Source organism: Cenococcum geophilum (genome assembly GCF_001692895.1).
Source record: "Cenococcum geophilum 1.58 unplaced genomic scaffold K441scaffold_84, whole genome shotgun sequence".
NCBI lineage: Eukaryota > Fungi > Ascomycota > Dothideomycetes > Gloniales > Gloniaceae > Cenococcum > Cenococcum geophilum.
Window position 1 is genome coordinate 329,962 of NW_027137642.1, and position 26,796 is coordinate 356,757.

Consider the following 26,796-nt stretch of genomic DNA (forward strand, 5'->3'; position numbering starts at 1 on the left):
GTGTGTACGCGTATCAATTGGGGGGTGTATGTGTATCATTTAGGGGGTGTACGACTAGCAGTGGCCATTTTCAATTAGCATCTTTCTTGTCACAACGTAGAGCTTGGAGCTCTGCTTGGGCTGGTGTTTGCACCGTTTGACCGCTTAATGGTTCATACGTCCTTTTCCACCACTGGTTCCTTACCTTTCCTTCATGCTATGTCTTGTATACAGAGCGCGTAGTTGGCCCGCAGAAAGCTTCGTATTATCATAGAACGAGGATTCTAGGCATCAAAGCCAGAAACCTAAGATAGAGCCCCAAAATCAACTTCCTGCACGCGCGGAGAATGATCGGTTCATTGCTGTCTCTACTAGTGCTATTTCTATCAAAAGGCTCTGCCGTTGGCATGTACAGCTTCAAAGTTCCCGAAATATATACCCAGGAGTCTCCCCCTGCCGTGGCCGCCACCTCCAATCCCTCCAAAGCCCTACGGGAATCAAATATTTAGATACTCGATTGATGAACTCTACGGGTACAGGATTGACTATATTGGCTCAAAATTAGTGCTCTAATGGTCCTTTTTGTGTAAAAAGGACTACTAGAATACCTTTTGGAAGGGCAAGATGAGCTTTTTACGCCTAATTAAATCTTTACTATCCGAATCGAGATGAAGAACTACTTGAATGTCACGGAAATATCAAGCCCAAAAAAATCTTTTGGTTCAAGCAGGGCCCTGGAATCAAAGATGCCAATGGTGCCTTGCAGATAGCTGACTACGGCTTAGCGAGGTTTCATGAGCGAGAGCTGCGTTCCAAAGTCGACTTTATCAAGGCTTACAGCCCCTCAACTTACGGGCCACTAGAATCAAAGCTTCGTAAGCATATTCCCGTGCATACGATATTTGGAGTATCGGCTGCATTATCCTAGAATTTATTACATGGCTACTCGAGGGTTCGGCTGCAATTGAATACTTTGCGGGTGTTCGGGGAAAAATAAGAAGTGGAGGTATCAACGATGGCAACTACTTCACAATTACCCTAAATGGAAAGAGCGTTATCATACGGCAAGATTTTATCGACTGGGTTGACCGGCTTCATTGCCTTAAGCGCTGCTCTGCCGTCATTCAATTGCTCCTGGACTTTATAATAAATAGGCTCATTGGAGCCAATCCTGAAGACCGAATCCGAGCGGAGGATTTGTATTCCAGGCTCAGGGCCATCTATGAGCAAGCAGAGGGAGACGAGAAGTACCTTCTTGTCACTACTCCGTATCCGATGCTGTAAGTCGTAATTCAGCGCCTGCAGCCTTTGAGTCGTAGCTGAGCAACCGCGTAAGGATACCGTTTCAAGTTCAAATGAGATCGCTTTGCATGATGATCCCGCCTGGGGCCCCCGAGAGGCCTAGTGGGCCACGCTCCCTGAATAATATACTTGAGATTATGGAAGAGTAGTACAATTCCTTAAAATATATCGGCAGCACTGAACTGTCGATGGATACTGCTGCCGTATTGCAGGGCACCTTTCCACTCATCCCCATTCATAATTGGCATTCTCCAGTAAGAAGACTACGTTGCTCTCCAGGAGAGCGAGCTGGGCATAAAATCCCTCTTTACGCGAATGTAGTATCCTACGGGTGTATGAGCTGAATCAACGAGCAAAATCTACCATCTACGCGTTCTGCCGTACCTTTCAGCTCATTTGACCACACGAAGCGCCGTGTAGACTACAGTTGCGTTATCAACCCTCCTGATAAGCCCACCTACCCAGCGGGCCCACTTCGGCCCATCCAACCCCACCACTCACAGCACCGCACTCGAACCTCAAACTCTCACCCTCTCATCCCCATTCCAAATACTCCCCCCGTCACTGGGAAATGGAACCCACCGAAACCCCCCTAACCCTCCAACCTCCCCTCTCCCGCCGTGGGCGCGGGCCAGGCCTGATCCTCCTCCTCGACCCAACCCAGCCCCACCACGGCAGCCCAAAGACGCTCGATCCGCCTCCGCTGCAGAAATGGGCCGAGGAGGGCTACGCCGTGGCGCAGGTCCTGTTTCTGGCGTCCGCTCCAGCAGCACAGCTAGCCTCGCAGATCGCGCAGGCCGCGGAGGCGCTGAGGCAGCTCGAGGGCTGGCAGGGCGGGGGGAAAGGGGAGGGGGAGGGGGAGGGCTTCGGCGTTGTGTGTGCGTGAGCCCCCGTTTCTGCCTCCCGTTGATTCTGCACTTGGAGTTGGGGTTGTAGTTACCGCTGCAGTGGGAGACAAGAGCGGCCGCTGAAAGCCTGAGTAGCGTATCTGTCTTCCCTAGGCGCCGACGCGGCGGCGGCGATCGACGGCGGTGCGGATGTCTCGGCCGTGGTGACGTACGGCGGGGTCGCGGCTCCGGAAGGCGCGTTTGCGCCGGCTAGGCCGTGGCTGCTGCATGTGGCTGTGGCGGGGGACGAGCGGGGAGACCTGGCGCGAGCGGAGCGCGCGGGGAATGTGAAGAGGCATGAGTATCTGGGTGTGGGTGACGGGTTTGTCCTGCCGGGACACGAGGCGTATAGCGCTGCGCCGGCGGGGCTTGCGCATACGCGTTGCTTGACTTTCCTGAAGCCGGTGCTGGGTGGCCCTTTTTTTGATCTCGAGGCTGTGTGGGATGAGCACACGCGGTTTGAGTTCGGGGAGCGCGATGTCGAGAAGACGATGGCGACGATGGTGGCCGAACCGTACGTGAACCACGTCCCTACGCTTACCGGCGGTTTGGGGAGGGAGAGGCTAACGAAGTTTTACCGCGAGCATTTTATTTTCAGCAACCCGGAGGATACGAGACTGGAGCTGGTGAGTAGGACCGTGGGGATTGATCGGATTATTGATGAGTTTGTGTTTCACTGCACGCATGATAGGATGATAGACTGGCTGTAAGCCTACCCGTCCGTCCCTTCCCCGGAATTATGGTGGCAGGCCGATCGGCTCATCCGCGCGTACAGAGTTCCTGGCGTCCCACCCACGGGCCGCCATCTTAGCATCCCGTTCACAAGCGTCGTGAATGTACGCGGTGATCGGCTATTTCACGAGCATATTGCGTGGGACCAGGCGACTGTACTGGTGCAGCTTGGGCTGATGCCGCAATATCTCCCGTTCCCCTATCCGCTGCCCGGGGGGAGGGCGCCGGCAGAGGGAAAGAGATTCGAGGTTAGAGTGCCCGCTGCGGGCATTGAGTCGGCGAGGAAGCTGCTAGATGAGAGCGAGGTGGAGTCGAATGGGATGTTTAAGTATGAGTTGAGGGAGGTGGATATTGCAAGGAGGGAGATAGGGACGATGGTAGGTTAGGGGTTAAGATGTGATTTTCATCGCTTTGCTATGAACGGAAACCCTCCTCATGTGTTGTCACCCATTCTCATATTCTTCCAGAGTATCGAGGCGAGCTGAAATAACGCAGTTTGAAAACGAAGAGTTGAAGGATTGGAATGAGAGAACGACTGCATATGAATGACAATTTAGATAGGTGATAGGAAATGTTTCTCGAAGTCTTCTAGAAGACCTTTAGAAGACATTTCTTTATCTGCGACCAATAGTAAACAAGAATGTGGCTCGGGATTTAATAGGCCCAAAAATCTCCGGCTCAAGACATATCTGAGACCTTCCCTACAGGGCGGGTCCCCATCACAAGCCAGTGGCTTTGGGAACGCCACTTCACCTGCTTCAATGTGACTCTGTTCACTTGAAACCTCTAATTACGTAAACCTGGCCTTCAGACCTATGACTGAAACGGCCGAATTCTTTGAATGCATTATCTCGATGGTGAGAAGGATGAAGATCACGATGGTGATGATGAACCAAGAATAGACATGTAAGATGTAGTTACGTATGTGCACTCGAGATGTGAGTTGGCGACGATCCCACGAGTGAGGAGGAATTATTCTGGGCGTGTCATGTTTGAGCATACGGTATGTCTGCAGGGGTGGGTCCAGCCTGAAACACAGAGCGAGGTGTGAGTCGCGCGCAGGTGTGAGCCGAGCAAATCGGCCTTATGGGAACTTCAAACGCATCGAATAACAGCAGCATATTTCACAATGCAAAGCCGATATAGGGGGAATGGTGGAATTCAAATCAGAGTCGTCGAGCGGTAATGGGGAAGCGTCGATGCATGATGGTGATTTTGGTGGTAAAACAGTGGAGGTGTTGCAATTGCAGATCTGAAGTGCAGAGGGCAGCTTCTGGAGCAGTGCCCCGTCGAACATGTCAAGCGGGACTCGAATGTGGGCTGAGTGTTTCTCCGAGCATAAGTCAAGCAGCGACGGTACGCCTGGCGGCCGACAGCCGTATGCTGAAGCGACCTTGTTGGTGGTGATGCTATTGATGGTATAAGGCCAGCCATCTACAGGATTGAGCGACTCATTCATACGAGAGAGCATGCGGCCGCGTTGCGCACGGCATGCTAACAGAGAGTTGACACGGCGGATTGGTTTGTGTTTGACAGCCTCCCCTTTCTGACTGCGACTTCCGCGGACCCCGTCTGGCAATTACTGTTCATGCTGCTCCAAGCCTTGGTTGGTAGGCTGTCGTTTGCTGAACAACTGGCTGGCAGGCTCCACTGTTGAGTGGTCAGAGTGGGCCAAAGAGCGGGCGAGCCAGCGTTATATGGCCGTCATGGGGTTGTTTTGACAACACCAGCTGCGCATGAGCCGCGTTCGAGAACAATTGCAGCGCCCCTTGCCCATCGAGTGAAGGAGAGTGAAATGAAGCAAATCACATCATCACCGCGTCCTCCAGCCAGCACTGAGAGCGTTACTCTGGCCACACCGTTAAGCTTTTTAGCGTGCTTTACGGTGGCGGCAGGAAATTAAAGATTTTTTTCTGTGCGACGCGCCATTATTGGTTGCTCGGCAGCTTCGACCTACACTTTGGCCTCGGAGTAGGCGAGCGCTCTCCCAAAACCCCCCGTGTGTGCGGCCCCTTCACAACTTCAAACACTCTCTCTGCCGGTCTTGACAGTTGCTCAAACGCACACACTCACTCTCTTTGTCTTCAGTATCCTCACTCTAGTCACTCGTTCCTGCATTGTTCCGATATTGCCCAGGTTCTTCGTTATCTCCTGCAGCCAAGGATTCTTCCCGATTTCTGTCCCGGCTCCTCACCATCCGTCATCGCCAATCAATCGCTCCCGTCCTTCACCTTGCTTCATTGGCCCTGACTTCGCAACCTTGGACCTACACCGTCATGTCTGGCCAGGCCGCTGTCTGACGTTTCAGTTTCTCAATATCTCCCTTTCTAGTTGTTCTGTCATCAACTCCATCACGGAATTCTTTCATCCTCATACCATTGTCGCCCGGCTTAGGCCATGAGGAAGCTCTCCTCATTGCTAGCCTCCCGGGTGGGCAAGCTCGCGATTTACTCGTGTCTAATACTCACAGCGTTATTATGCATCGTACCCGAAGCAACCGCCATCAACTTCTCGCCCATCGCATCACCTAATCTCGACCTCAGTAAATTGGGTCGCGTCGCTTTCGCCGGTGACTTCGACTCAATTTCACTCTACGAATTTGCCGGACAAAACGAAAATACCCTTGACCCGAACGCCGGTGCTCTCCTTACGCGGTTCCCCAATGGCGTCTTCACCGACATCGCCCAAACCGATGGCAACATCCTCACAATGTGTCCGTTTGTTGCAAACGGCACCCTACAAGGAGTTGTGCTCGGAGGAAACTTTACGAGTGTCGGAGGAGTTCCGGCGAATGGTATCGCGCTCTTCAACCCGAATACATCGGCAATCACCGCATTACCGGGCCTAACTGGTCAAGTTTATAGCCTGTACTGCGACGCTGATGCTGGAAGGGTAATTGTGGGTGGTTCATTCACAGGAGGCGGAGCCAGTAACGCGATCGTTTGGGTAACCGGTTGGACAAACATGCCATTCGCTGGATTCAATGGACCTGTCAGTTCTATCGTGAAGGCTTCCAACGGGAACATAGTTTTTGGTGGAAAGTTTGATGGCCTTGGGAACACCACTACGCCAAAAGAGAAAGACGTTCAAGTTATCCCTATATCTTCCGCAAATATCACGTCTAATCCTGCAAGCGGGATTCCTGGTTTCAGCGATCCAAGAAATATCATTTGCAAAACTGGGGCAACAGATGGATCTGGAAATACATGGCTTCTGGCAAACAACACTCCCGGCTTTTGGCAAGCCAACTTTGGTTTCGGTTTCCAGCCTTCAAAACTTCGCCTTTACAACACAAAGCACGACGGACGAGGCACCAAAACATGGCGATATACCGCGTTACCCATCGATGGAATAATGAACTTTACCTACACCACCCCCACGGGTGAAACCGCTCATTGCGACGCCCAGTGCCCATTGCCGCAAAACAATCTCACGTACCAGGACTTCCACTTTGTCAACACTGTTGGTATGAACAGCTTCCGCATTGACATTTCGGATTGGTACGGAAGCGGAGGTGGCCTGAGTGGAATAGAATTGTTTGAAAATGGTATGTCTAGTAAAACTCAGATCCGGCTCAAAGCTAATATGCACAGATATCTACTCCTTTGCGATTAATGATTTCAATGAGCCCACCTGCGATGGCGTCAGCACTGGAGCGAATTCAACCAGGACTGGAACCGCGTGGTATGTGACACCATCTGGACTGAGCAACTCCGAATATTTGACAGCTGTCTTGACCGGAGACAACATCCCACCCAGGGAAGCAACTGTAGTCTTCGAGCCTGATATCAAGCAATCCGGCAATTATTCCATTACTGTTTTCACCCCAGGATGCATTGGTGACGGTACTTGCGGAATCCGTGGACGGGTTAACATCACTGGCTCCGTGGCCTCCTCGACTAGAACATCCAATGTACCATTGTCAACCGAGCTCTTCCAGACCAACGATTTCGATAAATATGACCAAGTTTACTTTGGCTATGTGGACGCTAACAGCCATGGCTTTCGCCCAACTGTTACTCTGTCACCAAGCATTGGCCAAAGCGGGCCTTTGGCGGTGGTCGCACAAAGGGTTAGATTTGAGCTGCTTACTCCTACAACTGGTGGTCTCAATGGTCTATTCGAATATAACATGAGTCAGCAAGTGGTTGATAATGATTTCTCTTCCTCCGCAATTGATGCTGCCGGAGCAAGCTTAAGCCCACGCCTAGCTCCAGTCACATCTCTTGTCGTAGAAGGCGATACTCTCTATGTTGCTGGCAACTTTTCGGGCTCGAATTTCAGTAACATTTTCTCCATCAGTGGTGGAAACGCGACAAGTCTTTCTGGTGGCGGGCTTAATTCCCAAGTCATGACAATGTATCAGAACGGAAGCACCATATATGTCGGGGGCAATTTTACCAATACTCAGGACAACAAGAGTACCGGCTTGAGGGGTGTTGCTGCTTATTCGACCGAAAACAACGCATGGCAAGCACTTGGTGCAGGTGTCAATGGCGTGGTCATGTATATCGTGCCATTCACACTCAACATCACGGCAAACCAATCGGAATCTGTCCTCGGAATCAGCGGCTTCTTTGACAGCGTTTTTGGCTTTGGGAGCAACAAGACTTTCTCCGTTGAGAATTTCGCGGTGTGGGTTCCGTCACGCCAGAACTGGCTCCACAATCTCAATGTCGCTACCATATCAGTCGAAGGAGAGCTGATGGCACAAACTGAGGTTCCTGGATTCTCGCCGCTATTTTCTGGCAATATATTGTCTCAAGCCTTGGGCGCAAGCGGTGCGGTTCAGCTTACGGATAGCGAGGGTCTAGCGCTCCGGCAGTACCCAGTTCAAGTCCAAGACCAACGGTCCACTCCCTCATTACTCAAGAGAGCCACCGGTAGTCAGCAAAATATTACAGGAGCAGTCACCGGACTGATCTACACCGAGAATAGCTTGAACATCACCATAATTGCCGGCAATTTCGCTGCTACCGGTTCGGATGGTTCTAATATTACTAATTTACTCTTCATTAATGGCACAAATTCCGATCACGTAACTGGTATGGGTAGTGGCATCACCACGGATTCTGTCTTCACATCTCTTGCTACGTATAAGACCACTCTATTTGCGGGAGGTAGTATTTCTGGAACAGTCAATGGAAACTCGATCGGCGGTCTCGTGCTCTACGATCTTGCTGCGGCAGCCTTCTCGGCGGCACAGCCTGCCGGTCTTCAAGGCACAAATGTTTCCGTAAACGCCATTGCGCCTCAACCAAATTCGGCCAATGTCTATGTCGGTGGAAATTTTGAATCTGCAGGAGCCTTGACTTGCCCATCTGTCTGCTTATGGAATACGGATCGCAACCAATGGATATCACCAGGCACTGGACTCACTGGTAGTGTCTCTTCTATGGCTTGGGTGTCCAACACTCATCTGGTCATCGCTGGAGACCTCACAATTGGCGGAAATTCTACAACGATGGTTACATTCAACTCACAAAACAATCAGTTCACAGAGTTTACCGGATCGGGCAGCGTGCCCGGCCCTGTCACCGCACTCTGTCCCGCTAACAGAGATGCTTCGCAGTTCTGGGTCGCTGGCTCCGCCAATGATGGCTCCGCGTTCCTCGAGCGCTTCGACGGCAAGCAATGGCTCTCTGCTAGCGAGGGGCTCGGTGCAGGCACCACAATCCGTGGGCTGCAGGTCCTCTCGCTGACAGAGAACCACGATTCGACCGACCTGATCAGCGATAACCAAGTCCTCCTCGTCCTCGGCCAGATCAATGTGACTAGTTTCGGCAATGCGTCGGCGGTGTTGTTCAACGGCACGGCTTTCACACCTTTCCTCCTCTCCACATCTCAGAATGCGCCAGGGAGCCTCTCGCAAGCTTTCGTCGAGAACCCGCAGAATTTCTTCAGCTCAGGCGGTGTGTATCCCCTTCGTCCCCAACAAATGCCCCAGTGAATAAAAAATAAAGATAAAGACGAAATGGAAAGTATGCTAATAAGTCTTCAGGCAAGAAACTCGCCCTCGGCTTCATCGTGCTCATCGGCCTCGCCATCGCTCTCGCGCTCACCTTCCTGCTCGTCGTCGCGGGCATCGTCGCGGAGCGCATGTCGGCCTCGCCATCGCTCTCGCGCTCACCTTCCTGCTCGTCGTCGCGGGCATCGTCGCGGAGCGCATGCGCCGCCGCGAGGGCTACATGCCTGCCAGCACGCAGATGTTCGAGAAGAACAGCAACCTCAGCCGCATCCCGCCGGAGCACCTGTTCAGCACGATGCAAGGGAGCGGGCGAAGGCTGTGAGCTGCTGAGTCGGATTCACGGCTTCTCTGTGCGAGAGTGAAAGTTTTTAAAACCCCAAAATGAAGAATGGACACGAATCGTAATGAGCCGAAAAGCGTCGAGCGCTCTAGAAAGCGTGCAGGGAATCCAAAGAACCTGTATAAAGCATGGGAGAGGCGTCGAGGGTGTTTTCCTTTTCGCTTGAAACCTGGGCTTTTTTTTTTTAAACCCCTCCCCAAATTTCCTGTCGATCATTGGTTGATACGATAACTGCAGGAGAGAGAGGCATCTACGGCGTTAACCGTCCTGCCTGTCTCCTTACTCATCTTGTTGTTACCATCAGCGGTGGTTTCAACGCACTTGCGCTGCCGGTGGCGGCCGCGGCGGGAGGCTTGACGCCACCATCTTTTTTTCTCCTTTTTCTCCTTTCTTTTTTATTCTTCGTTAGGGCCGACAGGCCTCGTTTTTCCGTGCACTTTGTCTCTGCGAGATAAGGGGCGATCTCGCGGGCGACTCTTTGATACCATTAACGCCCTCTAATGTGTACTTGTTACTTCTTTTCGTCTCTTAGGAGAGGGGAGAGGGGAGCGAGATGGAAAGTGGGAATTTGGAAGATGATGGCGGGTAAGGGGGTTAGCTAGCTGGATAGAATAGGATAGAGTGGATATCGTGAATTGGAAAAAATTGTGAAATATCTTTGCTTCAGTTCTTGCAGGCTCCCAGTGTGCCATATGTGCGGTGAGGAGACGGGCGATTGCGGCGTTCGGTTAAAGCAGTCAAAGATACATGGCAGCCGCTGATGAAGGATATAATTATTTTATTACGCCGTGAGAATACGGTCATGCCGATTTTAATGCTATATCAAATCCTCATGAGAGAGACAGCTACACGAGGTGTCGATGGCACCCTAACCCTTAACCACTGCAACCAAAACCCTAGTACCAAAACCCTAGTACCAAAACCTAAGAAGCCCCCAAAACCGTCTATAACAAACGCCAGTATAAACCCTCCCAGAAACCCCGCAATCCCAAAAGCCCCCTTCCCCACCTAGCAATTATACGTAATCCTCAACCCGCTCGCGCCATCCTCCGGATCCGACACAGCGCCCTTGGCGCCCTCATTCGCCGTCTGAAACCTAAAATTCATCGTCGACGCGCACACAAACGAAGCCACGACGATAGTCTTCTGAACGGCGAGGTCCGCGCCCGTCGGGAAACTCCACGTGCCCACCAGGCTGCCGGTCACAGGCGCGATGCTGTCCCACGTCACGGCGGCCGGCAGCGCGGCCGGCAGCGCGAAGACGTTGAGCAGCTGCGGGTCGCCGAGCCCCGTCACCGAGGCGCTGGGGTTCGGCTGGTAGTCGAATTCGAGTTGGCAGCCGTAGGCGCCGGCGGGGATGTTGAAGGCGGCGATGAGGTCGCGCTTGCCGATGTCTTGGGACACGCTGAAGGGGGTCGTGAAGGGGCCGTTGGCGGTTTCCGGGACGTGCTGCGAGATGCTCCATAGGCTGGGGCTGTAGATGTGGGAGCAGGCTCGCGGGGTGAGGAGGGGGGAGGCGAGGGTCGAGGAGGTGAGGAGGAGGGTGGAGACGAACTTGTAGAGTTGCATGGTGGAGTGGGTGGTGGTGAGTAGTGTTTTGATGATCAAGAAGTGGGTTGGTTTGTGGGGTTTAGAAGATGGACAGACGGATAGATGGAGAGATGGAGAGATGGATTGGTTTGATTGCTGCTGCTGATGCCGCTGGATATGGATGACTTCGAATGCCTAGAGGCCGCTCTTATATATCCCCGTGTCTCTATAGCAGTGCTATCGTCTCTCTGGCTCACCGCGTGGTCGTGCACTTCGAAATGCAATACGAGCCCGTCACGAGATCCTCTACCACAGTTCAATGCCCCTTCAGGTCGTGACGATACAACATTACTTCACATCGACCTCTCGCACCATCGACGCCACGAGCTGTGCTAGCTAATAGTGTGAGGATCCCAGGCAGCGAGGCCCTAGGAGCAAAAGTCTCAGAGATGGTAGCATGCGGAAAGAAAAGGCGGAGAAGGGCGGCGCCATGCCAGCAGGCGTTGGGGCCGCGATGCAATCTAGGTGCGGTAATGAAGTGCAGAGATGTTTGCGGACGAATAAGCTCACGGGCCTGAGAGAGAATAGTTCCTGATTTGTTAAAGAGTACGGCATGTGCGGCTGAGGCGGTGGGCGTAGGGCCGAGTGTGACGGTGCTGTACAGATCGTGGACCTTGATATAGACTGAAAGGGCTTTGGAAACCGGAGCTGTGCGGTCACATGGTGTGTACTATTGGCTAAAAGAAATGAAAAGGCATTTGTATTTAGAGTGAGCAAAGGAAAATGGCTTCGCTGAAACCCAGGCATCATGGTAGAGAATACGAATTCTAGACTAGGAGCTGCTCAGTGACACAGCCTAGGAAGGAGCCACCAGAGACAATAAAATGAAAGACGGCAGTGAAGGGCCCGCTGGCGAGGCATCCATTGGCACTAGAGGCGGGCCTAGAGGCAGCACGCTGAGGGAGTGTCGCTCGACGGCTGGCTGAGATTGCGATGCTCGAGGACCACCGAGACTGCAATGCCCGAGGGTTGGCTGAGGCTGCGATGCTTACGAGACGTGATAGTTATCCTATTCTTAGACGGGTGGCGTTTCTTAGGTTTTCTTTTTCGGAGCGACCAACGACAACCGCCCACTTACCTCAGCAAGCGCAGACGTGATTCTGTTTTACCTCGGTCCCAGACGATAATCCAATCATAAGCTACTTATATAACAGATTAATCAGCTTATATAATGATCGTCTGGTAACGTGTTCCACCACTCATCCGCCCCACCAGCACCAAGACGCGTCTTCGTACCAAAACAATAATGTCGTTAATTCGGAACTCTAAATCACCCCGAAAAGAGGGTAGACTACTTCTTGCTAAACAAACCGTTCAAAATAATAGAATTTTAAGTATTCGTAGGGCTGCAACGTGGTAGGGTGGCCGGATGACTGGTGTGGCCGGATGAGTGGTGGAACACGTTACACGGTTTGGATTTTTGTTAGTCACTCGCGCTAATTTATATGTGATCCTTATACAAACTTATGCGCTATACTATTTTTTTGCTACTAATTACCTAGGTAATAACAAACTAACGTCTTTATAAATAATCGGCCAACGCTAACGTGTTTTATCAGTCATCCGGTAATATCAGTTACATAATCTCTGCTGCTTTAATCGCCGCCTGCTTAACAGGTTCTTTGAGGTCATCGCTCATTTCCCGAAACCGACGTTTCCAAAATGTCCACCTCTCTAGCGGCAAACCAGCCTTTCCCTCATATAGCGGTCCTTGCGCTGTGGCCCGCAATGTGTTAGGATTGGCAGGCTCTTTAGAGATACGTGTGAAAAGCGCATTACGAGCGTGTAGGATCCATTCAGCAGCAGCCGCTACAATAGTATCCCGAGCGGGCTCAAATGATATATCTTCCTCTAACGCGTCCCGAAGCGCCCATATGGGGATATTGGTGCCTCCTAGCAGGCCGACATTCAGAAGCCGCGCTGAAAAGGAATTCAGACTGATCTATTCCTGCTTTTCGTCCTCAGAGGCGGTCTCAAAGGTAGGCGCTAGACGGAAGATGATAAGCAAAAGACAAAAGTATAAGGAAGCGTATATCGGCTACTTACGGTCCCATGCCTCCCGTATGCTTGAGTTAAGCACAGGAATGTCAGTCCAAAGCGCCGATTCCTCCTAACGTCAATTGTTAGCCTCATAAAAGCGCTTTGTTAGGTGTATGATGTCCAGCAGCGTACCTGTAAATCTGGCAACTTGATCGCTACCGGTGGCAGCTTCGTAAGCTCCTAAATGATTTCCACAAGTTTCTGCAGTGCTGGATAATCATGCGGGATCTGGCTGGCCGTTTCTATAAACGTCTCCCATGTTGCCTACAAGAAACCCTCGATATGGTCTCTATCATGTGATTTCTCATTCGTAGGACTGAGGGCGTTAATAAGGCAGGCGGCCTCTGCAGGTGACCGTGAGCTGTTAGGCTGGAGGGATTCTTTAAGGATAGGGAAGCAGAGATCGTCCTCATTAATACTCTTAAGCTGCAGTGCTGGTTCGGACATGGCTGGAAGAAATGATGGAATCTAAGGGTGGGGAGGGCTGTGGGCAGCGGTGCAAAATGGACAGTGTTTCCTGCTGCCTTTAAACTTAGAACTATAATTAGCCGCGTGATCAGGGGCAGAGTCTTACCTGCAACCGTTCAAGAGAGGATCCTCGTCTACGCGACAGTGATATCAACGGTTAAGTTAGGTTTTAAAAATGAGGCCAAAACCAATCCAAAATACAACTTTAAAGCTTGAACCGGTTACAGAACTGGTTAAACCGGATTAACCGGATAACACGTCTTGAAAGTGTTTATTTAGCGCTTGTCCCTATAGGGCAAGGCTTAGTAGGGGCTTATGCAGAGGCTCGTGCAGAGGCTCGTTTTTATATTATGGCCAGAGCTATCTGGTTTTACTGGATAACCGGTTTATCAAAATACCTAATAACCGATCCAAACTGGGCCAGTGAAATCGACGAACCGGTTACTCTCGAGATTTTGGTTAAACCGAACCAATCCAAAAGTCTTTGCCGCCAAGTCGGCTTACCGCCAAGGCAGAAAAACAAGATTCTGCCGGCAGAATTCTGCTACGTCATTAAGTGTTCTACCAAGGTTGTTTTTAACAGCCTAATAGCTTTTAAGTTCTTTTTAATATTCTAAATGGCTACTAAAAGATCTACTGCTAAACGCTCTATCCCTTGGGCTGGTAGCGTCATACGATAATTGGACCGTGCGTAGAACACCAAAACGCTAGAATCAAAAGTACGCGTATTACCTACATAGATTTAGATATTATATATGCCCTCCAATCGTACTTCTAATGATATAGGCTTTGTTCCACCAACTCAATATTCAATTCCACCGACTTGAAAGGCCAAAGAACCCCCGCAGCCGTGGCCGTTGCCCTCCTTCGAGCCCTTATATATCGCGAATTTTAACAACCATAGCACTCTAAATCTTCCTCCAAACCTCGCTGTTTGCAAAATTCCGTTCTACAGAAACGACAAATATTAGTTACCCTATCTTAAGCGACTTAACTCCAAAAACTAGGTGTATATAGCAATTGTATATGGAAATCAGCAGATCCTATGACCTCATATCTCTCATCACGGAGCCTTGACCCCACTGATCCTATTGGCTAGTTCTTATCGATAATAGTAGGACGAATTGTACCAGTCCGAGGGATAGGCGGCTATAATTCAGCTATAAGGGCTTAAATTGTGACTCCTAGAGCTTATAGAATCTTAGCTGCTGAAATCGTAAAGATAACCCAAATTTCCGAACGAACTATACGAGATATATAGGCCTTATTTGATGCGATATAGACACTAAACCTAAGTAGGAAATCGTATATAGGTCGGCAAAACCTTAGAGGGTACGCTATTTGATGACTCTAACTAATGCTGACGACTTTTAAATGGGGGATGGGAACGATGTAGAGCTCGTGACGGGTGATTGATTATAGCCTAGGGAGAGGTTAAATAGGACCTATAATACACTCGGAGGATTATGAGGTGTTTCTTTTATGTATTATTAAGTTTAATACTGATTTAGGAAGGATCTGCTTCTGTTTTTGGTGGAGCACTAAGGGGTGTGACGATGGTTCTTGTTAGCGACTCAGTCAATCGAGACATAAGCACGGCAAAAGGGTCGCGCAAGCCTGTACGATTGGATTGTCCATAAACGAGAATCTAAAGCTAGAGAAAAGGAAAGGAAAGGACAAGCAGCAACGCGAGGAGTTATATACAATCCCTAGTCACGTGAGAGTCACGTGAGCCCTGCGTCTACCATAACGTCTACCATAGCTGCCGCTTTCTGCCAGTGCCGTAACAGTTCTGGAAGAGTCCTCTACATGTTATCTCAGTAAGCGACTTAGACGGCAAACGAGACAGTAAATCTCACTAGTACTTAACTAGTATAGCTTTATATAAAACCCCTGCTAGCTTTATTTAACCCCTGCTAGTGTGAATTAACCCCTGTAGTTATAAGCGCTGTCTCGTTTGCCGTCTGAGGGCCTTTGGTGCAAAAACATAGGAGGGTCGACTTANTGATTGAACGCGACGCTACTATAAAGTAATATATCTCTACNAGTTNACTAGTTAACCACTTTAAAAGGTAATCGATTATATTTTAAGGGCCANTTTATTTATCTATGTACTTATTTATGCATTTTAGCTAACACAAAGTTCTAAAATTACAGGTCGAAAATTTTTGACAGGTCTTGTTGGGTCGACTATGCGAATCCCCCCCCGATGCCTCGAAGCCCCCAACCCCCCGACCCCCCCAGCCTTCAACCTCCCAAGAGCTTTGATAGAGCTTCAAGCAGAGCTTCGATAGAGCTTCGAGCAGAGCTTCGAGCAGAGCTTCGAGCAGAGCTTCGTGCAGAGCCTCCGTACGCAGAGCTTTCGTACGCGGAGCTTTGTGCGGAGCTTCGTGGAGAGCCTCCGTACGCAGAGCTTTGCGGAGCTTCGTGCAGAGCTTCGTGCAGAGCTTCGTGCAGAGCCTCCGTACGCAGAGCTTCGTGCGGAGCTTCGTGCGGAGCTTCGTGCAAAGCTTCGTGCAGAGCTTCGAGCAGAGCTTCGAGCAGGGCTTTGATAGAGCTTCAAGCAGAGCTTCGAGCAGAGCTTCGATAGAGCTTCGAGCAGAGCTTCGATAGAGCTTCGAGCAGAGCTTCGATAGAGCTTCGAGCAGAGCCTTGTGTAGAGCCTTAAGTAGAGCTTTGTGCAGAGCGTCGTGCAGAGCTTTGTATAGAGCTTCTCTATATAAAGCTTATATTTAGGCTTGTTTTTGAAGGCCTTATAAATAACTTTGTATAGAGCTTTGTACAGGCATTTGTGCAGACGTTTGTGCAGACATTTNTACACGATGGTGGAGACGATTGTATGGGCGATTGTAGAGCCGTTCGTAGAGACGTTCGTGGAGACGTTTGTAGAGACTTTTGTAGAGACTTTGTATAGACGTTCGTAGAGGCTTTCGTAGAGACGTTCGTAGAGACGTTCGTAGAGACGTTCGTAGAGACGTTCGTAGAGACGTTCGTAGAGACTTTCGTAGAGACGTTCGTAGAGACTTTCGTGGAGACTTTCGTGGAGACGTTCGTAGAGACGACGCGTCGGTGTTTATGGAGCTCGATCGCCCTTCAAAGTAGCCCACGCACTATCACGTGAACTGTCACGTGCACGTCGCCGAGCTCAAAGAGACTGCCTAAGTACCCCCCCTACTAACATATTCCTATTGTAAAAAAGTAATCGATTATAGAGGAGACTAATCTAACTTAATTCGTCGGCTTATTACGTTAAATAGGTGTTGTTAGGGAGTTAAATATATAGGTAAAAGTATCTCTCATACAAAATTGCGAAAATTGAAGTCGAGCCTCACCAAAACTCGCACCAAAGGCCCTCAGACGGCAGGGCGAACTTAAGGTCAGTAGATAGCTGATTGGTTAAAAAAAAGTGGCGTTTTTTAGGATGGAGACTAGTGATACTTTAGTATTAGTGAGTGCGCCTTCAGTTTGCCCTTGCCGTCTGAGTCGCTTACTGAGATAATCCACATGCGTCTTTATCTCGGTCCCAGACGATCAGCCAATTATAAGCTGCTTACATAACAGATTAATCATCTTATGTTGTTGTCGTCTGGTACACGGTTCGGAAATTTGTTAGTCCCTCGCGCCAATTTGTATGTAATTCTCATACAAACTCGCGCGCCATACTAAATTCTTTAGCTATTAATTAACAACGAACTAACGCCTTTATAAATAATCGGCCAACGTTATGTTTTAGAACTTTATAGGGCGATTCTAACGCTACCAAAATTATTGCGAACGGCCTGGTGGTTACTGCTACATTTTGCCTTAAATAAGCGAATCTCCCCTTTAAAGCTCTGCTTAAAACTCTACTACTATTAATTAATAATAAACTAACGCCTTTATAGATAATTGGCCAACGTTATATTCTAGAGCTTTATAAGGCAATTCTAACGCTGCCAAAATTATTATAAACGGCGTTATGGTTACTACTACATTTTGCCTTAAATATTACCGCTAAAATAGTAAATATTTAGCTAGAGCCATTAACTATCACCAATCCTTAATATTTAACCTCCTATATTAATATTTATAGTAGATAAATACCTAAATAGCTAATGTATTGTATCTAGACTAACTCTCTAGGCCTTATTACCTGCTTTATTACTCCTCCGCTGCCTATATAAACGCCTACACGAATATAAACTCTATATAAAGCTCTGCACAAGGCTCTGCACGAGGCTCTGCTTAAAGCTCCGGTCGAAGCTCTGGTCGAAGCTCTGGTCAAAGCTCTAGTCGAAGCTCTGGTCGAAGCTCTGGCCGAAGCTCTGCTTGAGGCTCTGGTCGAGGCTCTGGTCAAGGCTCTGGTCAAGGCTCTNGTNGAGGCTCCGCTCGAAGCTCTGGTCGAGGCTCCGCTCGAAGCTCTGGTCGAAGCCGTGGTCGAAGCTCTGGTTGAAGCTCTGGTTGAGGCTCTGGTTGAAGCTCTGGTTGAAGCTCTGCTCGAAGCTCTGCACGAAGCTCTGCTCGAAGCTCTGCTCGAAGCTCTGCTCGAAGCTCTGCACGAAGCTCTGCTCGAAGCTCTGCACGAAGCTCTGCTCGAAGCTCTGCTCGAAGCTCTGCTCGAAGCTCTGCTCGAAGCTCTGCTCGAAGCTCTGCACGAAGCTCTATACGAGGCTCTGCTCAAAGCTCTGGCACAAGGCTCTGCGAAGCTCTACTCAAAACCTTATATAGAGCTTTAAAGCTCTACTAACACAGCACTAATATACTACGAAGGTTCTATAATTAGCTATATAACCACCTATATAATTATAATTATTATATTCTATTTATTGCCCAATTTGGTCCCTTTTTTAGGTATATATAGGAAAAAGCCCTATAAAGGGGAAAACCCTAAGTATTTCCTTTTAGCTAGTCCTATTCGTTCCGCCTTTGCCTAGCTATTATATTTTTATATCTTCTAGTCTACCTTATATACTATACTTCCTAAGTATATTAGAAAATCTAAAAGGATTAGTAAAAGGGTTAGAAATTCCGCTAGTAAGCGCCGCCTATAGCTACCGGCGGGGGTATTTAGTCTTAAAGGGTGCTAGAATAGGGCGTATTAATTAGTCCAGCAGTCCCTATATAGTCCTTAATTATGATCTTTATGAAAACTAAATATTTATAACTATCTTTAAAGAAGGTTCTTTAGCCTTTATAAAACTAATTTATATACTGAAACTAATATTATTAAAATTAAAATTCATTGCTTAACGTCCGATCTGGACGGATATCCTATTAGGCGTACGATATGTGGACTATACTTATTTCCATCATATATGGAGAAAACTCTATTTAAGAAAAATGAAGAATAAGCCCGTAAATCACTAGTAATAAATCCTCTCACGTCGCCTTTTAAGACCTTACGCCTATGACTATCCTTATGCCTATACAGAATCGCTATAGATGCTCTAACTAAACTTACTATCTTTACCCTCCTATTTAGAACCACTACATGCCATAACAAGCCGTATATGCACTAGCCTTACCTACGGACAGCGCTGTAACTATATAACCTTAGTATATATAAACTTAATTACCCTACTAGATGTAGATAGTTATAACTATTACTCTAGCCGTAGGTAGGGCACCTGCTAACTCGCCCCCCTTGCCTTCTATTACTAATTTCCCTTATAACCCGGAACTAATTTAGCATATATTTTAACTAATAAGCCACTAGGTAACCGCCTTAAGGCCTTTTTATATTAAGAGTAGTATATTATAGTTCTCTATACTAGCTGCTAAGAGCATTGTTTCTTAATTGGTGCGTAGGGGGTATAGCAGTATTATATGTTTTGGTGTCTGTCTTAGCCAGCCATATTCGCATCTTAGGCTACCTACTAGGATACCCACCTAGTAAAGCCAATCTTTTAGTCCTATTATTCCTGTTCTTAAGAGTGTTGCTATTATATTTTCTGCCTTTATTAGGCCTTCTTAGAGCCCTTAGGTATTTACCCCCTATAGCATTAACCATGCTATAGCTTGGGTTCGTCTTACCTAAGTTAGCCTCTATACCTTTGACTCCCATTTACCTCTCTAGCGTTAGTCCAACCAGTATTATATTGCGGTAGATGGTTTCCCGGCGTTCTTACGTGTTCTACTTTGGCTCCTTTTTCTATCTTGCTATTATCTTTACTAACCTCTTACGCGTCTCCCTTTCTCCTCTATATGGGCCTAGGCCCTAAAGCGGTACTATTTTTCTTCTGCTTTCTTTACCTGTTTCTTTAATATCTCTTCCCTACTTTAGGGTTATTGGTTTATTCTCCTANGGGGCACCCTAGGGTCCCTCTATAGTTTACTTAGGCGTGTCTTAATGTACTTTATAATATTAGAGTTGCGTTTATTTTACATTCTTTATATTACAGCGGCTTTAATATATAACTATAGGGGGGGAATATTAGATTCCTTCTTAAGCAGTGCTATAGCCGTTCGCTTATACCCGCCTATAATACTCNNGAGGTAGGCTGTTTGGACCTTTTAAAGTAGTTTAAGGAGTAATTTTAGGGGGCCCTTTTTAGTTTCTCTAATAGCCTAGATACTGGATCTATATATTATAGTTAGCCGGACGACTGCTGTATATAGTAGGCATAACCTCTAGAAGCATAGACCCTATATAGAATTAATAATCCTAGATAAAGCAATAAACTATACTTAGCCTTTATAGGCCGCTTATGCTATATATACGCTCCACCGGAGCTTGCTATCTACCTATACTCCTAATACCCTTAGGCCCTAAACTAGTTAACCCCTAAAGCCTTAGATGCGAATTATATGCTAGATATCTATAGATTAGTTGCGTTTTCTTATAAAATAGATTAGCTAGTATTTCTCTAGTAAGAATTAGACTCTATAGCGTTTTACCTACTCTATATAAGTGTTATAGGCTTTCTCTAGTATTCTGCAGTTCTTTGCGGCTGTTGGCCCGTATATAATTAGGTTTGTGTCATTAATAAAGCCTATCCCCTAGGTCGCCCCTTTCTTAAAAGAGTTAAGTAGGTTGCTTATAAAGAAAAGGAAGAGTATAGGCGAGAGGGGTAATTCTTATAGTATTCCTGTTGTAACTGCGATAGGGGGGCTCTAGTATCCGCTAAAGACTAGTAATATTTCTTTCTAGCCTATAAACCCTTAGACAAATTATATAATCTATTTTAGGAAGCCCTTTGCCCTAAAAATATATAGGAGACGCTTGTGGGGTATATTATTATAGGCACCACTAATATCTAGGCTAAGCATTGATACTATAAAGTCCTTTCGCATCGCCCATGTAGATTTAATGGTGGTAGCAAGTAGCGTAAGTGCTGATAGTGTTAAGCGGTTCTTTCTTGCCCCTATTTAGCTTTGTGGTAGTAGGGCGTATTCCTCTACCGTGTTTGCTATGTGTTCCGCTATTACCCTTTCTAAGATCTTGCTAAGGGTGTTTTCTAAGGCAATAGGGCGGTAGCTTCCTGGGATTAAGTAATTTACTTTACCTTCTTTTTATAGGATAACCGTCGTTATAGATCTTCCAAGTTACGGGTAGTAGCCTATAGTAAAGTATACTCTAGCTATATCTGTAAGCCAAGGTGCTATAAGTGGCCCACAGGTTTTTAGGGCCTTATTTAGAATCCTATCTAGTCCTAGTACTATATTATTTAAAAGGCGGCTAATAGTTCTAGCCATTTCCTCTATTGTTATGTCGCTGTTAACCCATAGGCAAGTCACTGGTGTTTCGCCCGTAATATTACTAAGGTCTGCTAGAGCCGGTTAGGGGAAGAACTTTTCTATAAGGATCTTTGCCTTTTTATCGTTATCGTTTATGGCCTATAATTCTCCTGCTCTTTATAGGGGTAGTAGGTATAGGTCTTCTACTGGGCGCCCTGCCTTTTTCTTTACCTATTTCACTATATCCTAAAGGCCCTTATTATAGGGGAGGCTCAGGTTAGAAGTATACTTGTTTATAAACCATCTCCAGTTATTCCTTACTTCTTTTTTTAGGGTATTCTTTAGCTAGTTTCTTATGTCTTTATATTGTCTCTCGTCTTTAGGGTTATAGCTACTTATATATTTCCTTCTTATTCGTCGTTAGCTGGCAACTAGAACTACGCATTATATAGACTATGCATATCACGTATAGGGGCCCGGTTTTAAGATCGGGCAGTGCTCTTCTAGCCCATTTTTAATCGCTGCCTAGATCCTTTTTAGTCTTCGGTTAATTTCCTTAGGGGTAGTTAATAGGCCTTACTTATTTGGTATTGGGTGGATTTCTTCTAGGTCTTAGAGTTATTATTTAACTGCATTAAGGAAACTGTCTATCTTAAGCTTCCTTATTATATATCTTTTTTTATTTAGTTGCGCTTTAATATTTAGGTCTAGCTATATCTAGATAGGGATATAGTCTAGGGTAAGTGCCTATTCTTCTTTAGGGTTGCACCTTTTAAGTCTCTAGTATAGGCCTTTGTCTATAAATATAAGGTTAATTGTACTTCTAGCGGTGCCTTATTGCCATATAATTGCTCCTAGGGGGGTAGCTAGCTTAAGGCCCTAGATATTTATAGCTCTTAGTAGGCACTCTAACTGTTAGTCTGTAGCAATATAGATACCCCCCTACCGCGGGTGGTAGAGGTTTATATCTCCTAATAGGATAGACTCTATACCTTCGGTTTCTAGTAAGCTTATTACCGATATAATATTCTCTGTTTATAGGACCCCTTCGACCCTAGGGTTATATACATTAATAATTTATACCGGTCCCCTATATATTTGGATTATTATAACTATAATATTTGGGTTAACTGCCTGCTATAACTATAAGAATAGGCTAATAGCCTTGCTAATTATAAAGCATATATATATAGCTACTTTTGGTTTATATAGGAGCTAAAATCCTTAGGGGCAGTATGTTAATTGTGTAAAGGTATTATAATACGGCTCTTATATAGTAAGGATATAGTATTTCTCTAGGTCTAGACTGTCTAGTAGGGGCCTTACGAGGCGGTGGTTTGTGTTGCCGCAGTTATATTATATAATAGATAGGTAGTGGACCCCCGGCGAGGGTCCTTCGACTCTCCTTTATTTCTTACTTTTTCTATTTCTACTTTCTCTAGGATATTCGGAGCTTCTATCTCTTATATTTACACCCTAGTTACTACTTATTTTATATAGAGCTTTCTATTCCCGTATCTTATGTTCCTATTAGCGCTTCTATATCTAAATCTATTATTATTACCGGTTCTTCCCCTGTTCTTACTAGTTGGCTATATACCCTTTATAGGTTGGCTGCAAATGTTATATTTGCCGCATTAAGTCTAATTCTTAATTGTTCTAGTCTTAAGCCTGCTGTCGCTGTCTATAGGGGTCTTCCTACGGGGCGTCCTCTCCCTTATATCCCCTGTGACCCTTATATCCCTAATTGGTCTGGTGATATTACGCGGCGTCGCTTCTGGCCTGTTAAGGCTTAGAATAGCTGGCCTAGCCCTCTAGTGTTAAAGGTAGAAAACGCTAGAAAGGTACCTATGTCCCCCTAGCTTATCGCCTATTGTTTCTATTCGTATAACCTAGCGTATAGTTATTCCTATAGCTATTAAGCCCTTGCCTTCCGTCTCCTATATTTAATACAGTCTTCTCTCTCCTACGCCTTATGTATGCTTTAGTAGCAGTTCGCGCATTTTGTTTGGTCTTGATTTAAGCAATATCTTGTATTATAGGGGCCTGTACAGTGGCCGCAGTACACCTATGCTGCGTATATAGATTGGGTGTGTCCCTATTATATATAGCAATAGTATTATTTTAGGCGTAGTCTATAGTTATAGAGCCTTATATTATATATAAGGCTATTTATAATTATTCCTTTTTAGATAAGGAGTTTTTGTATTNCTAGTATATATATNCTNACGATAAGGGAGCTATGCGTTCGTCCGGCGTCTCCCTAGCAAGTCTTTAGCAACCCTTATATTCTCTTATTATTCTTATTATATGCTTAGTTTGCATTTTCCTGTTAAAGCTATTAGATTTAGGTAATTTCAAGTCCTGGTATAAGGCGTTCCGTTTATCTTACTATCTCCTATATAATTACTGTGTTATCCGCCTAGCGTCCCTTTTCTACCCTAAGGCTTATAGGAACCACTAGGACTTTAACTAGGTAATCCTTACGGAGTACTTTTATGCTAATACGTTCTCCTAGCTTATCCCCTACCCTTACGGCTCATTCCTTTGCCTATTAGTCCTTTAGGGTAACTCTAATATCTCTACTCTTAAGGTGTTAGACTATAACAGCGTTATAGACCTCTTTATGTATCTCTATAAGGACTTCTATTTCTAATTATCCCCTAAGCCCCTTTACTTATTCTATATTTAGTTATATTATAATTATATACCCGGTTATTAACTTAAGGGGGGTGGGTTCCCTATGCTGTAAAAGCGCAGCTACGGCGGCCCAGGTGCGGTTTGCCAGTAAGGGGGGGTTATACTTATTTTTAATTTTGCTTAGCCATTAAAGGATTTAATTAAGGGTTTACTAAAGGGGCGCCTAAGGTTTACTAGACTGGCGGAGCCATTCTGCTAGCTATATTAGTTTGTTATGGCTAACGGTTACTCCCCCGCAATTCTAGATACTAGACGCGTCTAATAGGCTTTATATTTTGTCAGATGCCTTCTTAATAGAGGTATTTCCGCTTTATGGTGTAGTATTCGCCCGTCTTTATTATAGAGGGCTATTGCTAGGCGTAGTTCTAGCGGTCGCGCGCAAGTGCGAGCCACCGTCGTTCGACGTGTACCTCCCCTGCGATGTATGCATCTTAGGGGGATTCTCTGGGTGTTTTTCAGGGTTCTTTTAGTTGGTTTTGGTCTTTTTGGGCCGGGTGCAGCAAGAGCTCCAGTTAGTTTGGTTCTTTACTACTATTTATAAGCCCCTACTTATAAAAAGTATCTAAGTAATATTATTTATGCCTACGCTAGCGAGTAGCTAGTCCCTTACTAAGTAGTAGCTATAAAATAGTAGTATATAATATATTAACTAAATAGGCCACCAGTATATATATTAAGGTAACTAAGAAGTAGTCCGTATAGGCCTAATAGGGATCTAAATTAGACGTTAAGTAATAAATAATAATTATTATATATTAAGGAAAGATATTTAGAATATAGATATTAGCTATATATTTAGACCTAAAACCTTTATCTATAGTAGAAAAACGGCTATAGATTTTACCCTTATTAGTCCTTTATATAAAAGAAGAGTTAGTATTAACTATAGGGTATTCTATATAGCTGCGTCTTTATTTTTACTACCTCCTTCTATTATTACTTCTATTTAAGATCTACCTATTATATAATTAGTATAGTAAATCTCTATCTATATTAGTAACCTCCTATCCTCTATTACCATTATAGTACTCTACTAGTATAGCGCTAGGTCTTTATCTAATAAGATAATATTTCCTATATTTCCTTTTCTCTCTATTATTTATAGGTAAAGGGCTTCCTAGCTAGTATATTTAGACATATTACCTCTTTAAGGGGCTATCGCTTCTTATATATATCTTATTCCTTATATACATTTTAGTATTTAGTATATATTTTCTTCTACTAGGTAGCCTTATACTATAACTGCCCTCTATATAGTAGTTAAGTTAATATATAAGTCTAGTAGTAGAACTACTACTTCACGTTCTAGTATAGCGCATAATATTCTTCTATAGGCCCCTATAGTTCTATATAGGCACTAGTTTTATAGCTTAGCTAATAGCGCTAAAGAGATTTTTATTAGGACCTTACTATTTAGTCTTAAACCCTTAATCTAGGAGCTGTATAGTATTATTAACCTTATTACTACTATATATAGTAGGCGTATATATTTAAAAGAGGGTCCTTATATTAAGGTAGTTATTTATAATACTACTAAAAGTACTACCCCTCCCTTATAAGTAGTCTATATAATATACTTATTCTAGTTTAACCTAAAGTCTACCTAAACCCCTAGGACCTTACGGGTAGCTTTTAGTTTTACTTTATAGCCTTAGATATTTACTATTAAGGCTAGATTACTACTTACCCTTTTTTTCCTTATAAAGTAGATAAGCTAGTAATTATCCTAGACTATATACCTATACGGATAACGCTTAATATCGCCATACTAGCGTAACAAACCCGCTAAAAATACGTTACTAAGAAATTTAACTTAAAAAAGTATACCTAGGAAGTTACTAATAGGCTAGTAGCTATACCTTAGGTATTANTAGAGAATATCTAAAGGATTATAAGTAACTACTTAAAAGAATACTACCTAAAGGCCTAGCCTAGAAAATACGCCTACCGTAAATAGTCACTAGAAACGGCCTAACTACTTATAGGCGCAAAAAGGGCAAGGTAATAGTATAGCGTAATAAATAAAGCCTACTACTAATAGAGCTATAAGGCCCTAAAGAATAGGCCTAAGAAGATAATATAAAAGGAGGGTAGAAATAGCTAGCGCTAATTTCTAGAAGAAATTACTTTAAACCCTACTAAACTATATAATAAGGGACTTTAATATATATTAAAATAAAATAAGCGAGCTGCTAAAGAGACGCTAGGGAACTTTTACCTATTTATACTTTACTANATAGAATAGGACTAGTATATAAATAATAACGAGGAAAAAATTAAAAAATTAGTAGAGGTTCTTTCTAAATGCGGGCTAAACAGACCTATAGAATATTAGTAAAAGAAACAAAGGATACTATATAAAAGCTCCCTACTAGTAAAGCGTTAAGGCTAAATAAGACCCTAAATAAGGCAATTAAAGTTGTAGTTAAAGCGGTAGTAATACTATTTACTAATGTCGTAACTACCTACCTTTAGAGAGGCAAACTACCTAAATACTTTAAAGTAATAACTATAGTTATCTTACAAAAGGTATAAAAAAAGACTACTCTATTTTAGAAAGCTACTAACCCTAAAAAGGCTTTTAAAAAAGATAGTTATAAAACATATATAAGAAGCGGCAGAAGTATAAAAGCTACTACNATAGATATAAATAGGCGTAAGAAAGAAAAGATTAACCCTTTTAGCCCTCTTCCTAATTACCTCTAGTATTTAAGCGGTATAGTAAGCTTACCTAGGATATATTATATCTATACTAAGCCTAGACTTAAGCGGAATATTTAATAATATATTATATAAAAGACTTCTATAAATCCTAAGAAATAAAGGCCTANTAAACTANATAATTAAGTTTATCTAAGCCTTTCTAATAGGGTGTACTATAAAAATTATAATTAAGGGCTATAAAAGCGAATTAATACTAATACCTATAGGTATTATATAGGGATTACCCCTATTTCTAATTCTAATTCTTTTCTTTATATCTAAACTACTAGAGATATATAATAATAGCTAGGATAATAGCTATATAGAATTATAGGGGCCTATAAAAGGACACTATATACCGTAATAGATTGTAAAGTAGTAGTACTGCTATTAGATGTATATATAGAAGCAACTGCTATATAGAGGGCATC

General features: G+C 45.2%; 5 protein-coding genes across 5 annotated transcripts; 2 read left to right on the forward strand and 3 right to left on the reverse strand.

Annotated features, from left to right (window-relative positions):
- Window positions 1–1,737: 1,737 nt before the first annotated feature.
- K441DRAFT_670559 (uncharacterized protein) lies at window positions 1,738–3,551 on the forward strand. Its single transcript, XM_067650298.1, has 3 exons — window positions 1,738–2,159; window positions 2,265–2,874; window positions 2,944–3,551. The coding sequence occupies exons 1-3, from the start codon at window positions 1,853–1,855 to the stop codon at window positions 3,284–3,286; spliced, it is 1,260 nt and encodes a 419-aa protein (XP_067497074.1). The 5' UTR covers window positions 1,738–1,852; the 3' UTR covers window positions 3,287–3,551.
- Window positions 3,552–5,297: 1,746 nt separating this feature from the next.
- On the forward strand, window positions 5,298–9,190 carry K441DRAFT_593563 (uncharacterized protein; the record flags this gene model as incomplete). Its single annotated transcript, XM_067644919.1, has 4 exons — window positions 5,298–6,447; window positions 6,494–8,812; window positions 8,902–8,987; window positions 9,065–9,190. The coding sequence occupies 4 exons, from the start codon at window positions 5,298–5,300 to the stop codon at window positions 9,188–9,190; spliced, it is 3,681 nt and encodes a 1,226-aa protein (XP_067497075.1).
- Window positions 9,191–10,216: 1,026 nt separating this feature from the next.
- K441DRAFT_682511 (uncharacterized protein) lies at window positions 10,217–10,777 on the reverse strand (the record flags this gene model as incomplete). Its single annotated transcript, XM_067651585.1, has 1 exon — window positions 10,217–10,777. The coding sequence occupies one exon, from the start codon at window positions 10,775–10,777 to the stop codon at window positions 10,217–10,219; it is 561 nt and encodes a 186-aa protein (XP_067497076.1).
- A 178-nt stretch (window positions 10,778–10,955) lies between these two features.
- On the reverse strand, window positions 10,956–11,639 carry K441DRAFT_352319 (uncharacterized protein). The gene has a single exon (XM_067641318.1). It carries the CDS (start codon window positions 11,546–11,548, stop codon window positions 11,135–11,137), a length of 414 nt encoding a protein of 137 aa, XP_067497077.1. The 5' UTR covers window positions 11,549–11,639; the 3' UTR covers window positions 10,956–11,134.
- A 735-nt stretch (window positions 11,640–12,374) lies between these two features.
- K441DRAFT_701158 (uncharacterized protein) lies at window positions 12,375–13,410 on the reverse strand (the record flags this gene model as incomplete). Its single annotated transcript, XM_067653309.1, has 3 exons — window positions 13,107–13,410; window positions 12,971–13,047; window positions 12,375–12,718 (listed from the first exon to the last, which is right to left on the reverse strand). The coding sequence occupies exons 1-3, from the start codon at window positions 13,283–13,285 to the stop codon at window positions 12,375–12,377; spliced, it is 600 nt and encodes a 199-aa protein (XP_067497078.1). The 5' UTR covers window positions 13,286–13,410.
- Window positions 13,411–26,796: the final 13,386 nt, after the last annotated feature.